The following is a 17,036-nucleotide window of genomic DNA, read 5'->3' as shown; positions in this document are numbered from 1 at the left end:
GGGGGTGCTGAGGCTTTCTGGGGTACCTCAAATCCCCACCGGTATTTGCTCCATCTTTCTATGGAGCAGTATCCCTCTCGAAATCCTGTTAGAGGGGAGGTTCGGTCTAATCTGCCTCCCCTAGGTAACCCACACAGACTCTTGTAAAAGGGGGCGACGGTGCTTTAACAAGAGATCATATCATGATGCAGAATAAGTGGTTACCCACCGAAATAATGCACTGTCTGTACATTAAAAAAAATTCTCATTGGCAAATTGTAAATTGATCCATTCGCCAAAATGTGACTCAGGCAGAGATGTGTCACGTGTACCGATAAAAGAAACATCTTCAAATAGATTGAAGTATGTCAGGGTAAAGGATTCATCTGTCAATAAATTGTCTTACTATATATTCAATTTAACATAATTAACATATTGATAATTAAATGCATCACAGTGCAAAGAATTTGTAATCTCCCAGTATATTCTGGTGTTTAAAGATCACAAGATCCAGACATGTATTAAGGATTAGCATCTCAACAGATTCTAATACAAAGAGATATGAACCAACTATTGATGTATTCAATTTAGCAGGATTGAAAGATAAATTATCCAATATAATGCAGAATTTAGGCAGATATTTGTAATCTAACAATAGAGTATACAAAACTAAGATTAAAACATCCATCCATGTCTAAGGATTCATCTTTTAATATATTGCAGGTTGTAGGGATTAAAGACTCATTTTCCAATCATTGTAGATTTTAGGGAAATAGTGATCTAACACATTCCAATCGGTAGGAACAGAAGAGCCATCTTGGAATGTAATTCAGTACACACAGCTTAAAATGTTTTTTCTCCCAGTATATCAGTCCACGTGCATAGAAAGGATTCGTCTGTCAATGTGTGACGCAGAATAATTGAATAAAGGATACATCTCTCATTTAATTATAGCATGCCGCGTGTCCTTCCGCAGTAGACGTATGCAAGGATAAGGGATATCTTTCATACAATTCGACTGCACAGGAACAAAAAAGACTAATTTCCCTGCAGAAAATGTGTACTTACTGCAATTTGTTTTTTTGCAAATCAAGTTTTAAAACTGGAGGGCATTGAAGTGCAGTTTGAATGCTATTGTGTGATGCATTATAAGTCCTGAGATGCAATAGTAGCGTGACAAGAGATTACACCATGCAGTGCAGAGACTAGGTGCTCAGCTGGGCACAGTGTGCACAGAGAAGGGATACATCTCTCAACAGAATGTTGATGGATTCATCATCCAGCACATGGCAGGGTGCTGGGCGCAGACTTCTTCGCAGGGATATTTTGAAGCAGGGGGCAAGTGACGGCTGGAGGGTGGTGGGAAGTAGGGGACAGGGGCATCTAAGGGCCGTTGTTGGCAGCGCTGTGAGATTAACCCCTTCTGCTCTGAGTTTGAGCTAACAGAGACAATGTGGATGGAGCTGGCTGAGGAGAAGTTCCATGTGACCTTTTGGGCTGGCGAAGGCCTTTGATCGGTGGTGGCCACGGCAGGATTAGTGCCGGCCACCCTTCAGTACGGATAGTGATGGTGAAACCCACCCATCTCCAGGAACAAGCATTGTACAGTCGTGACATCTCTTTGTCACAGTTAAGATGGCCCTAGCAGTTTATCACCTGGTGGCACCAAAGCACAGCAGAGGGCATCCGTGAAATTGTTGCCCTCCTAGGTGCATCTTAACCAGGTAAAACGTAAGAGCGATGCCTGACCCCCCCCCCGGCGTGCAGCCGAAGCAGTTGGGAGGGAGTGGGGTGTAATAAAAAATATATCAACCATTAACCTAAACTCTTGCCCCAACCACGCTATCCTAGTAGGGGACAGACCTATATCACCCCGCCCACACTTTAAATCACAGTTGTACTGACCCACTGCTCCATACATTGCCTTTATTTCCAACCACCAGTGTCAATGGATTCCTCTTTGATGTAATACTGTAAGAGGGAATATTAAACAACAATGGTTTTATAACCCCACCGCCGTATAATTTTTGGTTCGTATAAATCACTCTGTATAGAGGGAGAAATATCGACATTTCTGACCACAGTCAGCTGGCCCGACCCCCCCCCCACACTGAGACAGCTGGAAAACAGGGACGTAGCTGTCAACAGGGCAGCAGGAGCAGTTGCACCGGGACCCAGGTTTTATTTTTAACTACCCAATCAGGGGATTCAGGGCCCCATGTTCCAGAGCTGAATTAGGGCCCATAACAGCCTTGTTAGTAGAGGTGGGCGTAGTTCGCGAAGTAGCGCTACGCGTAGCTACGCAAAGTGCACTTCGCAGTACGCAAGCTATGCGTAGCACTACGCAAACTGCGTAGTAGCCTGTTCACACTGTGCAAGATGTCGTATTCAATGACTGCACGGTGCGGACAAGCATCCGGCACTGTGCAATCATTGAAAATGGCATCTTGCACAGTGCCAGCTGTACTTTTCTGCTGCTCGAGTAGATTTTTACTCGAGCTGCAGCTTTCTCAACACGGACTGGTAGTTTCTCATCGCGAGCGGTCGCGAACATGCACGACCACTCGCAATGAGAAACCTGACCTACCCGCGTTGAGAAACTCGCCGGGATGTTTATTTTCCATGCTCATGAACAAGGAAAATGTCTCACGAGGATGTCATTTTGCTTGCTCGCGGTCCTCAACGTCAAGTTGACGAACGCGAGCAGGCAAAATGACCGCTGCACTACGCTACGCATGTTCGCGTAGTGCGAAGTTGCACATACTTCGCAAACTACGCGAGCGTAGCATAGTGCTTTATCCAGGGTTACTTGTTAGGGCAGGGCCTGAATAAATGGAAAGTTCAAATGTCCATTTATGTGAGAAAAGGCATGTATTTGGTGTGGGTGTTGGGTGGTCGTGGCAGGGGGACCACCCCACCCACCCCTCACAGCGACACACTTGACACCCCTCTCCTTACGAGGCCTGAGACTGACCCGGTGGGAAGTGTTATACCCTCATTCCAGGCCAGGTGACCCCAAATCTGGTAATCCCAGAATAGTTAGCAGTTTCTGCCCGAACCCGGATTAAAATTGTGTGGTAATATCAAACTGACCATGCGGTTCTCCCAGCACAGACTTTGTCAAGGAAAACCTGGAAAAAAGTGTGCAGGAACAGGAAGACAAAAATACTGTAACATTCCTAGTTTTGAGCTCAGAATGAGGGACGCATACAGTGTTACTGCGCCCAACCCAGGTTACGGCCAGAATATCACGTTTTAATAACATGATAACAGAACATCGAATCCCAGTATACCTTGCACGTGAGTAAGTATAGATAAGGGCTGGTACTATATATGTAACTTCACTTCTATGCACCTTGACGGTTTATAAACCTACCAGGTATGCAGAGTTTGTCTATACTTACTAACCCTGGGTGAAGTTTGCGGAGTTGCAGTACGCGAAGTGCAAAAAAACTCTGTTGTACTACGCGGAGCTCCGCAATCATTGCAAATAGCACCATGCACAGCGCAAGTTTACCTTTTCTGCCGCTTGAGTAGATTTTTACTCGAGCGGCAGCTTTCTCAACGTGAATGGTGTGATTCTCAACGCGAGCAGTCGCAAGCATACGCGACCACTCGCAATGAGAAACCTGACCCCCCCGCATTGAGATATCTCACCGGGAGGTTTATTTTCCACGATCGCGCACGCCAACTTGATGTTGGCGATCGCGAGGGAGGAAAAATCTTGCCGGGAGGTGGATTTTCCTCCTTTGCGCTCACCAAGTTGATGTTGGTGAACGCGAGCGAGGAAAAATCTCCGCTCCACTGAGCAAAGCGGAGTTTTTCGGAGCTCCGCGTAACGCGGAGTGGGTGAAACTCCGCAAGCTCAGCGAGCGGAGCGGAGTTCAGCCCCAGGGTTAATACTTATCTTATTCATATACTGAGTGGCGATCTTTTTGCGAGTCAATATTTATGTCTTCAGTATTCCTATGCAACTGAGGGGCCTGGTGTACAGAGGCGCAATGCATTCTGGGAGTGCCGATACATGCAGACTGACAGAAGGGGAGGGGTGAGAACTCTGGTCTACGACAGGTCTGCTCATCAACCGAGAGACATATTTAAATATCGACGACAGTGTGCAGGGGTACAGAACCCGACTCACGCAGATCACAGCCCCGAGGGATGACGCAGGCGTTTGCCCACGCGTTCCAGCGTGGAGAGGGTTAATCTCTCGTTAATTGCCAGCGTGCGGGGCTAGGGACGGACTCATGTCTCACCAGGTTACATTATGGAGAAATAAAGATATAATTGCCAATATATTCACAAAATGTGAGGATAAAGAGTTAATCTCCCAATATATCAGAATATAATGGACTCATGTCTTAATAGATCACAGCCTGGAGCAGCACAGGGCCATTCCCTATAGATCTCAGTGGCCAATGTAAAGAGTTCTTTCCCCGGGTGAATACTGTCTGCAGAGACAGGTTTCATCTTCTAATGGATCAGGGCGCTCAGACATACCAGATTTATTTTGCAATAGATCACAGTATATAGAGATTACAAAATGCAACTTCCGGTGTGTGAAAGTGTGCAGGGTGAAAGGATTAGGGCAGAGAGAGGATTCATTCCTAGAAGGTCACAGTGAACAGAGATGCCGGATTCATCTGCTGAGAGGTAAAAGATCCCACTAAGGGGAGGGGGCGGCTTATTACACTCATATATCCTGGTATGCAGGGAGAGATAACCAGTCTGCTAATTCATCACACTGTTCAAAGATGCAGGATTAATTTCCCAACAGGCCACAGTATTCAGAGATGCAGGATTAATTTCCCAACAGGCCACAGTATTCAGAGATGCAAGATTCATTTCCTCTTAGATCAAAATTTTCAGAGATACAGTATTAATGTCCCCATAGGTCACAGTGTTCGGAGATACAGGATTCATTTCCCTATAGGTCACAGTGTTCAGAAATTCAGGATTCATTTCCCCATAGGTTACAGTGTTCAGAAATTCAGGATTCATTTCCCTATAGGTGATGGTCACAGTGTTAAAAAAATTCGGGAGTAATTTCCCCATAGGCCACAGTGTTCAGAAATATTGGATTAATTTCCCCACAGGTCACAGTGTTCAGAAATACAGGATTCATTTCCCCATAGGCCACAGTGTTCAGAAATACAGGATTCATTTCCCCATAGGCCACAGTGTTCAGAAATTCAGGGTTCATTTCCCCATAGGGCACAGTGTTCAGAAATTCAGGATTCATTTCCCCATAGGCCACAGTGTTCAGAAATTCAGGGTTCATTTCCCCATAGGCCACAGTGTTCAGAAATTCAGGGTTCATTTCCCCATAGGGCACAGTGTTCAGAAATTCAGGATTCATTTCCCCATAGGGCACAGTGTTCAGAAATTCAGGATTCATTTCCCCATAGGCCACAGTGTTCAGAAATTCAGGGTTCATTTCCCCATAGGCCACAGTGTTTAGAAATTCAGGGTTCATTTCCCCATAGGCCACAGTGTTCAGAAATTCAGGATTCATTTCCCCATAGGGCACAGTGTTCAGAAATTCAGGATTCATTTCCCCATAGGCCACAGTGTTCAGAAATTCAGGGTTCATTTCCCCATAGGCCACAGTGTTCAGAAATTCAGGGTTCATTTCCCCATAGGGCACAGTGTTCAGAAATTCAGGATTCATTTCCCCATAGGCCACAGTGTTCAGAAATTCAGGGTTCATTTCCCCATAGGCCACAGTGTTCAGAAATTCAGGATTCATTTCCCCATAGGCCACAGTGTTCAGAAATTCAGGGTTCATTTCCCCATAGGCCACAGTGTTCAGAAATTCAGGGTTCATTTCCCCATAGGGCACAGTGTTCAGAAATTCAGGATTCATTTCCCCATAGGGCACAGTGTTCGAAATTCAGGATTCATTTCCCCATAGGCCACAGTGTTCAGAAATTCAGGGTTCATTTCCCCATAGGCCACAGTGTTCAGAAATTCAGGGTTCATTTCCCCATAGGCCACAGTGTTCAGAAATTCAGGGTTCATTTCCCCATAGGCCACAGTGTTCAGAAATTCAGGGTTCATTTCCCGATAGGCCACAGTGTTCAGAAATACAGGATTCATTAGCCCATTGGTCACAGTGTGCACAGATAAGGGACACATCTCCCTTCACAGGGCAGAAAAGAGCGCATTCCTTTTGCCCAAACGTCACAGTATTGAGAGATAAGGGATTCATCTTTTGATATAGCAAAGCCTTCGTAGGGTTCAGGAATCATCTCCAGTTGTTTACAGGTGGTGCAGAAAAGCATGGCTTTTGGCAGCGTGCCCTTCTGTACACTGAAGGGACCCTGAACGAAGAGGACGGTGCCACCCACCAGCCTGAGCTGAAAACCCAGAAAATGTATTTTTAGGTTCTAGAAACCCTTCCCCACACTGTTACCTCGAACCCATAAACCCCTCCTTGACACCTTAAATGCATCAGAAAGTTTGTTTTCTGTTAATCAAGAAAGATCCCACCCTCAATCAAAGAAAGAGAAAATGGAAGTTAGAAAAAATCCAATAAAAATAGCAAACATGTTTGTGGCTCCTGCGTCAAAAGCCAAGAGAGAGAGAGAAAAAAAGTGCTTTCAAGTTAAAAAGAAAAAAAACACTTTAACAAGATGGGAACTGGTCCCTGCAGCAGTCAATAAGAAAATGGAACCGAAGTGAATTGTGTGTCCCTGTGGTCTTCACACTCAAAAACATATAATATGAAAAATCTCTGCGCGGAAGGAACCACCAAAAGTAAGTAAACTTTTCTCTGCTCCCATCCCCAAAAAAGAGAAGAAAAGAGTAATTCAAAGACAAAATCACACACAAAAAGTAAGTCTTATACAGTGGCTTCTGTTCTCATGGTAAAGGTCCCTTTATTCACAACCTGGGGGGACACTGACTCCTAGTGGACAGTACCAGACACAGTGCCATAGTGTCCTTGTGGTGGGGTCAGAGATGCATGCACCCTACTTTTTGAGGGGACTCTCACCTTTTCTGTGCGACCCCTTAGTCTCCGTTCCCCAACAATGACCAACATGCAGGTGGACTTTTCTGGATACACAGGGCATTGGAATTTAGAGTAAAGCGATTACAAGATCTGGGAGTGGTCAATTACTCCTGCACCCAGCGCTTTCCAAGATGGATAGAAAGGAGGAGCTATACATGAGGAGGGGCTCACTGGTGGCTGTCAAGGAACAGATGAGACTAGGGTGTCCTACAGGTCCAGTTTCCATGGAGATGGTACCCAGGGAGTAGTGCTTGAAGAAGGCATGTGAGAAGCCCATGTGGCCACCCTGTATTGACGTCAATGGGAGGATGCCTATGATAGACTGCGAAAGCGACCTATGTTTTGGCGTGGTTGGAACATATACATTCTGGGATAAAAGTCCACTGGATTGAACAGTGGTGGGAGCTGCAGGATATTCCCCGCGAGGCGTGGAAGACATCACTTCCTGCAGGGCTGTGGGAGAATTCTTAGAAGACTTCATTGCCTTATTGGCCAAGTCAAGACAGAATTTTAGCTCCTTTGACATCCGGGGCATGTGAAGTCACTTCTAGTTTGAAGTATTTTCTTCCTCAGGAAGAAGGTCAAAAGATAGCTCTTGTAGCTGAGATAGAAATGGGAGATTAGTTTAGGATTGAACCAAGGAAGCAGGCACAGTGCATGGAAACTATTGACAGTAGCAAGCCAAGAATGAGGAGTTACCCATCCATCCTAGGTGGCAGTACCTAAGTAACTGATCTTTCCAGTCTGGGGTTTAAAAGGAACATCCTTTTAATCTCCCTCCGAGTGCAGGGCTAGGTATGACTGTCTATACGATGGGGGGCGTGGCTTGCACGCTGAGGGTGATGGCGGCGTGAGCCCGGAGCTCCGCGCCTATTCCCCAAACTTATCCTGCCTGCTGCTGCGGAGAGCCCGGCGCTGTGCCTGGAACTCATCGGGCCGAGCGTGGGCGTCACTGGTGCAACAGCGGAGCGCTCGAGGGGCCGCCGCGAAGTCCGGCCTCCGCCGCACTGCAGAGCCGCCGGGGCCAAGCCGAAAGAACACCCAAAATGGCGTCCGCAGTAACGGACCCGAGAAGCCCGGCTGCCTAAACTGTGGGCCGACACCTGGGGACACGGCCGGGACCCGCCGAGGACCGAAACCGGGGAGGAGGCACCCCTTTCCCCCCCCCCCCCCCCCCCCCCCCGGGGGCCCTGAGGAGCTCCCTCCTGGGGGAGCCGAGGAGCAGCGGAGCGGCCGCGACCGAGCGGCCAGGGAGGCTGCGGGAAGAGCGCTGCGCGCTGAGGACATCCTGAGGCCTGACGGACGCGGCGGGGGCCCGGCGCACCGGAGGAAACCTGCATGCTCCCCCCCCCCCCCTGAACTGTGAGGTGAGCCGCAAAACGGAGCGACACGGAGGGGGGGTTGAGAGAGAGGGAGCCCAAAGTCCAGGGGCGCCCTGTTTGACCGCGAGGGAGGCAAGCACGCCAGGGAGTGCTTAAGACTGCCTGCTGGAGGGCCACGAGAGCTGGTGAACCTTGGGCCCCGGACAGTGGCGGACGACGGCTGGGGGGGGACCTGCCCGTGGCGGCGCTGCGCGATTGGAGCCGCACCACTCACGGCCTGGAGCCCCACGCTTGTGCCCCCTGGGGGCTGTCCCCTGCCCGGCGACACTGGCTGCCAACGCAGGAGGCCTAATCAAGGAGGGTGGCCCGGCTTTGTGGGTGCTCGCGCCACGTTAGCGGAGCAGTGAGACGAGTGGGTGCTGCACCGAGCCCTGAATCCACGCGTGGGCCATTATGGGGAAGCCTAGAGGCAAGCAAGAGGAGGCGACGGCTTCGGGAGCGGCGGAAGGAGACGGGGGGAGCCCACGGACCTGAAGAGGCTGCAGGATCGGATTCTGGAGGCCATCACAGCAACGAGAGAGGCGCTGCATGACGACATTGCGCAGGTGGCGTCGGGGCTCGGCCTGCTCCGAGCCGACCACGACAAATTGAAAGACAGAGTGACGGAGACTGAGGGGGCCCTGAAGATACTAGCACCGGCCCACAAGACACTAGAGGGGAAACTCACGGAGGCTCTGGACCGGATTCAGGTATTAGAGCGTCGTGCAGAGGATGCGGAGAACAGAAGCCGTCGCAGTAACGTGCGAATCGTAGGTGTGCCGGAGAGCGAAGGGGGGACGGACCTACTGGCCTACTGCGACAACTGGCTAAGGACTGTGGTGGCGCCTGAGGGCTTGTCGCCCTTCTTTACCCTGGAAAGGGCTCATCGGGTCCCGTCCGGGCCGCCTAAACCAGGCCTCCCACCGAGACCTATCGTGGCTAAACTGTTACACTACAGGGACAGGGACCTGCTGCTACAGAGGGCCCGAGACGATGGCCCATTCCAAATCGCGAACAGTAGGGTTACGCTGTTCCCTGACTTCACGTTCGAAACGCAGAAGCAGCGGGCCTCCTTCCTGTCGATCAAGAAAGAGCTGCGCACAGAAGGTATCCAATACTCGTTGCTGTTCCCTGCCAGACTCCGAATTGTGGTGGACGGCAAAACAATGTTCTTCAACCTGGCCGCAGACGCTTGGGACTGGTGGGAGTCCTACAAAGCGGGTACGGATGGCGCCAAGGTCCGGGAGGAGAAGGAAAAGGAACGGGAAAGGGCACCGGCGGGGCCGCGCCAATCGCAGAGACTGCGCAAGCGACGCCGCGGAGCCGGGAAACCGACCGCTTCACAAACGGAAGCCGAGCGCAAAGCTGCGCTGCAAGCAGTGATTACCATTGGAAATGGGGGTGACTCTCAATCCACACGAGGCACGGACACGGAGACGATCATATCGGCCTCGGGCTCGGAGTCGGACCTGTCGGGGCTCCATGATGCCAAGGATCCGGTGGTGACGCCGCAAACGGCAGAAGAAATCCTGAACATTTGATTTGGACCTGTTGGGTAAGGGGACTGGGCCTTGTGGGAGGTCCGCCTGCTTAGCGGGGGGGTTAGTTCCAGGCGCGGGCGCTGGGTGACCGATTGCGCGCTGTTCTCCGTAGTGGGGGGATGGCGGCGGGCCTGGGTCACGCAGCCCCCTCTTGGGCGAGGCCTCGCTCCGCACGCCCTTAAGGCGATTGCAGCTCCGGCTGTGAACTAAATACCTGGGGGTTCTGAGTTCAGGGTGTTTGGATGGGGTCTGGTATCTTGATATTGGGGCCTGTTCTGGGGGAAGGGGGAGCACCACAGTTGGGGTTTGGTGATGGGGGGATTCTGCAGACGCTGATTTTGATTTTCTTGAGGGCTGACCAGTTGGGAGGTTCTGTTTTGGGACGGGGAGGGACCATCATCCGCGGGAGTGTGAACAGGGAGGGGGAGGAGAACCGTGACTCATGGGACAATGGCTAACTCGAATGTTTTGAAATGCATGACCTGGAACGTGAGGGGACTACACACAATGCAGCGCAGGCATACAGTGCACGCCTACCTACAGAGGAGAGGGATACACATAGCGCTCCTACAGGAGACACACATCACGAAGCAGGAAGGGGTGGCACTACAGAGGAGATGGCGAGGGCAGGTTTTCCACACCTCTTACTCGGCCTACGCAAGGGGCGCTCTGATCTGGGTGAGGGCGGGGACGCCTTTTCAAATGACTAGACAGCTGATAGATCCGGAGGGGAGGTTTGTGGTCGTGGAGGGCAAGTTGCGGGGTAAAGCTATAGTCCTATGCAGCGTATATGCCCCGAACATAGACCAATTAGCCTTTTATGCGAGCTTGTCGGGGACACTGGCGCACTTCCTGGTGGGTCCGATACTCATGGGAGGGGACTTTAACTCCGTGGCGGATGTACGACTGGATAGGTCCCACCCTCCCCTGAGAGATTCCCCGGTGTACCGTATAGCTAAGGGTAGACATGAATGGCAAGAGAGCTGGGGGTTGACCGATGCATGGAGGGCGCAGCACTCAGCAGACCGAGATTACTCGTTTTACTCCGGGGTACACGAACTTCACGTTAGGCTGGATGCGATATTGTGCACACGAGACGTGCTGACGCGGGTTACCTGGTCGGAATACCTGACGAGAACGGTCTCGGACCACAATCCGCTCCTGATCCATTTAGACTGGATGACGGAAAAACCTAGGGTACCAGTCTGGAGGCTCCGGCCGGAGACTTTGGAGGACCCGATATTCGGAGCGGCCCTGGAGGAGGGGTTGACACAATACTTCGCCAATAACGAGGGCTCCACGGGCTCTAGAGCAGTGGAATGGGATGCCTTCAAAGTGGTAATGAGAGGGCAGTGCATCACACAGTTCGTAGGCACGAGGCGGGTGCTGCTGACCGACCTAGAGAGGGCAGACGCCAAGCTGAGGGCAGCGGAGAGGGACCGACCAGGTAGGCCGGAGCTGCAGGACACGGTGAGCTCGGCCAGGGAGGCGGTAGCGGCTGAAGTGGAGAGACTACGGGCTTACGATTACCGAGCATACATGCTGAGATCTCATGTAGAAGGCGACCGAGCGGGCACTCTGCTGGCATGGCTCTCCAACCCCACGAAACGCTGCTCCCCTATCTTGCAACTTGCCGGGGAGGGGGGTAATATGTCCTACACCCAGTCGGCCATAGTGGACGGCTTTCAGCGATACTATGAGACGCTCTATAGTAGCACCCCGGGCGACCGGGAAATGGAGGCGGAGGCTTTCCTGGATGACCTTACCCTACCGCGCCTGGAAGACGAGCAAGCGACGGATTTGGGAAGGGACATCGAATTAGGGGAAATCCGAACAGCTATTAAGTCCATGGCCCGTAATAAGACGCCGGGTATAGATGGCCTGCCCATCGAGTTTTATGGCAAATATGTTGACGCCTTAGCGCCGCGGCTTCTGGCTGTGTACAAAGAGGCAAGGACCGCGGGTCGCCTCCCCCCATCGATGCGGGAAGCGATAGTCATCCCGCTACTGAAACCTGGCAGGGAAGGTAGTAGTCCGGCCTCCTATAGGCCGCTCTCGATGCTCACGGCCGACTATAAAATCTTGAGCTCTATACTAGCATCGAGACTCCTACCGCACATGACCGCCCTGGTCCACGAGGACCAGAACGGCTTTATCCCTACCCGGAACACGACGCTGAACATTAGACGGCTTATCCGACTCATGGAAGACCTGCGGGAGGGGAATGGAACTCCACTTGCCCTCTCGGTCGATATCGAAAAAGCGTTCGATAGCCTGGAGTGGGATTATCTATATGCAGTTATGGCGCGCTTCGGGCTGGGCGCAGGATATATCCGGTGGACGCAAGTGCTTTACACGGCGGCCGTAGCGAGAGTGCGGGTTGGATCCCTGGTGTCCCACCAATACCCAGTGGAGAGGGGCACCCGGCAGGGTTGCTCTCTGTCCCCGTTACTGTTCGCTTTAGCGATCGAACCGCTGGCTATGGAAGCCCGCAGGGGGCGATACTTCGCAGGTGTGCAAACTGATGACGGGCGACAGTTTATCTCGCTGTACGCCGATGATCTCCTGCTGTTCCTGGACAACGACGCGACTGAGCTTGTGGGGGCGGAGGAGCTGCTAGGGCGTTTTGGAGACCTCTCGGGCCTCAGAGTTAACTGGGCGAAGACGAGCCTCTTCCCACTGAGGGAGGACGTGGTCCGCCCAGAACACAGGCCGCTGCTTCGTTGGGAGCCGACTTGTCTCCACTATCTAGGAGTATACGTCTACCACACAGCGACGGCTTTATTCGAGGGCAATGTGGAGAGATGCGTCAGGGGGCTGAAGGGTAGCATGGCGTTCTGGGCCACACTTCCGCTATCCATTGCTGGTAGGATAGCGCTGCTGAAAATGGTGGCCCTCCCGAGGCTGCTATATTTCTTCCGAACGCTTCCGATCTGGATCCCCAGCTCCTTTTTCCGCCGACTTCGCTCCCAGCTCACTTCATTCCTGTGGGGGACGGGCAGATGTAGAGTGGCGCTGGCGACGCTCACCCGCCCGAAAGATGAGGGCGGCTTGGCGCTCCCAGACTATGAGCTCTATTATCTCGCTGCCCAATTGCAGACCTTCACGCAGGAGGTGGCTCGGGTTTACCGAGGCCCGGAGGATAAACGACAGCGGGGCACGCCACGACACATACTAGCCTATATTGCGCTAGGACAGAAACTCGCCACCCGGGATCTGTCCCTTGAACAGGATACATTTCGGCGTTGCTGGAACAGGGCGCGGAGGCGGGCAGGGATTCAGCACCCCTATGCCCCGGAGATGCCACTGGGCATGCTGACAGCATTGCCCCATGGAGGCGATTGGTCCCGCCTGCAGCAGTGGGAGGAGGTAGGCGTACAGGTGATAGGGGACCTCTTCGAAAACGGGGAGCTCCTCCCGTACTCGGCCCTCCAGGAACGCTTTGACCTCCCACGTGGGGGCTATCTCCTTCATGCTGCTGTGACGAGAGCAATGCAGAAGCACTGGGGACTGGGACTGGCGGAGCCGGAGACGGCCATGGCGTGCCAATACACCATGATGGCGGCGGGAACGGTGAAAGCGGTATCTTGCTTATACAACAGAATGCTCCACGAGCGCCTGCCGCCTCTCGATGCACTGAAACTCAAATGGGAAACTGACCTAGGTAAACCCATCCCAGACACGGCGTGGGCGCAGCTGGTGCGGAGGGCACGCAATAGCACGAGGAATGCTCGTTTCCAAATTATCCATTATTACATACTGCACAGGGCGTACATGACCCCTGGGAGGATCCTGAGATACTTTGGTGCGACTGAAGCGAGGTGCCCCCGCTGCGCGGCTGATGGAGCCGAGCTGGTGCATATGCTCTGGTCATGCCCGGCCCTATCGGACTATTGGCGAGCCGTGGGGGAATCCATGAACGAGGTGACGGCCCGGACTGTTGACTTTGATGCAGCGGCGTGCATCCTGCATTGGTTTCCACACACCCCCAAAAACAAGCTCTCGAGCAAGTTCATAGATATGGGTTTGATGGTAGCCAAGCGCGAGATAACCAGACACTGGAAGGCTAGGGCGAGCCCGACGTATAGGAGGTGGTACAATGAATTCCTGAAGTGGGCGGCCTGCGATAGCACGCATAGGTATCAGATGGCGCGCAGAACAGCCAATGAGAGAGCGCTAGAACAAGCAACGGCCTGGGAGGTAATGGTACAAGGCCTCAGGGATAGTGGGATAGAGGATGACGGGGAGGGCCTAGACGCGGCAGGGGTCAGCACAGTACAATAATCTGGTGTTAATAGGACCGATGAAGGGGAAAGCCTAGTACCTGAGATTGGAGTTACGCAACGGGAGGTTCCTGAGCGGATGATGGGGGGGAGGAGGGGACGGGGGGGGAGGGGCAAGGGGTTTGGGGACTGAGGGGCAAGTTGGGGGGGGAGTTCGGGGTTTCGTTAAGGGGAGGACAGAAAAGTAGGCACACACACTAATCCGAGTCCATACTCCTGAGGAAGACCAACCAGGCATGGGGGTGCGAATTTACTGCCGCCGCCCGGCCCCCGGGATGTGGGCCTGCAGGCTGTGTACACGAGAAGTGGATGAACCTGACTGTAGCACTGTGAATGATGCTGAATATGTGCGACTATTGGCCTGTGTAAAGTGTGTCTACAATAAAAATTACTTTAACAAAAAAAAAAAAAAAAAAAATGACTGTCTATACGATGGAGCGCAAGCTTCACCTCTGTGGTTGGCACCAGGAAAGTCACGTGGGAGGATTCGTCATCCACACGTTCTAGGTCAACAAGTTAAACATTCCTGAAATCCTCGCGGTTGGTGTCTAGGGGTTAGAGTTAACTGGAGCAAAAGTTTGAAAGAATCTCTAAAATCCAAAATGGATGTGTCGGCCTTCCTACAAGGGCTCTTTCGGTGTGAGATCCACCTACGAAGAGGGCTCTGCTGACCTCTGATAGCTCCCGATAGAGGTAATTCCCATCCTGTGGAGTGAAGGAAGCCTTGCTCATGGATATACTCCAGATCAGTGGATCCAGTTCATCTAGGCAATACACAACTCAATCTGGCACAGTGGGGGGCCTGGGGTACATGGTGGGGATCCCACCCCCACGGCTGGTGCCAGGGGCTGGCAAAGACAAGTCTTGGATCCTGATGCCTTCAGTACAGCAGCAGTGGAAGAGAACATGGTGCAGTGTAGGGCTTTGCTAGGCTTCAGACACACCACCCTGTGCTCAGGATCTGGGATGGCTGCGCCTACTATTAGGGTACCAAGGGGACCTCCACTTATCCCCAGAAATTAGACCTCAGAATGAGCCTGAGAAAATAAGTCACCCAGTTATTGGGGAATTCTGTGATGCATCGGTCAGGGCCACCAATCTCAGAACAGAGAGAACAGGCTGAGGCAGGACACCTCCTCACTCACTGCCCCCTAGTGGATGTGAAGGAAGTCTGCAGGGTTCTGATAGGAGGATACGGCACGTGATAGGACTGCGGTGCGCATGGCCGAGAGCTCTGAGCTCTGCACGCAGAGAAGAACCTGGAGCAGCTACTCAGACCCGCCTTCAACGAGCCAGCAGCAATCCTTCTAGTTACAGGGTCCAAAGTAATCATCGTAAAGGGAAACACAGCAGAGGTGAGATTTCATGGACAAGCGTGCATGCGTCTTTGGCCTCATGAGTTTTAGGTTTGGCTGCACTTCTGGCACTGAGTCTGTAGGTGGCAGTGTTCCAAAAAGCATTGGGCATTGGAGGACCATAGCAGTCAACACAATAAAACAAAAGAGTCACATCTGGGGAATAAATAAAGCAAAGAGGAAGAGTAACAAGGAAAAGGACCAACAGGACAGATATACACCAGGACAGGGGTTTGCAATAGTTGGAAGGTTTGAAAAATAATAAGAAAAAGCGAAAGAGGCAACAGCAAGCGTGACACACAGACCCTACTAAGATGCCATGTTCTTACCATCTTCCGTGGGCACGTAGATGTTCAGGTAGAGACAATCTTCGCTCTGGTTCAGCACGTAGCCAGCCACTATCTCCAGGTTGTCTGTGAACCAGATGGGCAGCATGATGCCAGGTAGCATGCCGTGAATGTTCTGTGGGCAGACGGGGGCAAACTGTGTGGCATTGCGCACCTCTGTCCAGGAGGCCGGAGCCTCAGGGGGCTGGAATCGACGGACACCCACCGGTGGGGTGGCGTAGGGGATGCCCAGATACTGTACCACGGGGCCTAAGATCTCGTTGTTGAGGTCCTTCCTGACTCCCCGCAACTTGCCGTAGTTGGTGTGCACCACGGGGTACTTGTCATCTGTCTTCTGACATGAGAGAAGACCAGATCGAAGGGCCAGGCCCAGCAACCAGAGAAACAAAGCGAAGCCTGTCCTGACGTTCAAGACCCGCAGAGCAAAGCTCACCGTGTGCAAGCTCAGCGCCAACAACATGGTGGCACCAAGAGGCATCCACTTCACAGCAGGTGGTAGATGGTGCTCAGAAGCACTGCAGCAAAAAAAAGAGGGTGCAGAAGACCTTGGGACAGTCTCAGAACTCAATCACCTGGGGTAGCCAGTGGAGAAGAGGTTGTTGTGGGCCACCGCAGGCCCTTTCGAGGGGTCACAGAGCTCCAGCGGTGTGGGGGCAGCAGGTAATCCTAAAGATGGCGGCGATGAGTGTGTGGACACATGGTTCCGGTGCTGGCTGTCTGGTCTGCTCTGGCTCTGTTGCGTTCCATGTCGCACTTGCAGCCTCACCGAGGTCGCGCCAGGAAATGCATGGGGTGGCCAGGCAGGGGTCCGACTTCACCATCCACAGGCAGGGCGGCTGGAGTTAGAAATGGGAGGGCGGCGGGTGGAGAACATGAGAGGGAGGGAAGAAAAAGGGAGAGGTAAAGAGAGAAATGAGGAAGGGTAGGGTGAAGGGAGAGAGAGGAGAGAACAGGTTACTTCCATTGGTTGACATGTACATGGCTTGATTACATCAGGACAGGCACAGGCACATACATTAAAGAGGCATAGATGACAACATTCTACGACCAAAAAGAGGTTGTGTTTTTAGGTTTCAAAGCACCAATAAACATAAACATGGCATCAGAGGAAATTAAATAACATTAGTGCTGGCTCGGTGATGACATCACATGAAA

The 17,036-nt window shown here is 52.2% G+C and overlaps 1 protein-coding gene across 1 annotated transcript in view; it reads right to left on the bottom strand.

Annotated features, from left to right (window-relative positions):
* Nucleotides 1-17,036, bottom strand: part of NLGN2 (neuroligin 2) — a 498,268-nt gene that overhangs the window by 263,632 nt on the left and 217,600 nt on the right. The window contains exon 2 of the mRNA XM_078669344.1: nucleotides 15,864-16,717. Within this exon, the coding sequence (XP_078525470.1) occupies nucleotides 15,864-16,359 (496 nt within the window). The 5' untranslated portion in view covers nucleotides 16,360-16,717. The remainder of the gene's footprint in view (nucleotides 1-15,863; nucleotides 16,718-17,036) is intronic.

Source organism: Lissotriton helveticus, chromosome 12, assembly GCF_964261635.1.
Source record: "Lissotriton helveticus chromosome 12, aLisHel1.1, whole genome shotgun sequence".
In the NCBI taxonomy this organism is placed as follows: domain Eukaryota; kingdom Metazoa; phylum Chordata; class Amphibia; order Caudata; family Salamandridae; genus Lissotriton; species Lissotriton helveticus.
The sequence above is the reverse complement of the archived record's forward strand: the minus strand, read 5'-3'. Positions and strand labels throughout refer to the sequence as shown.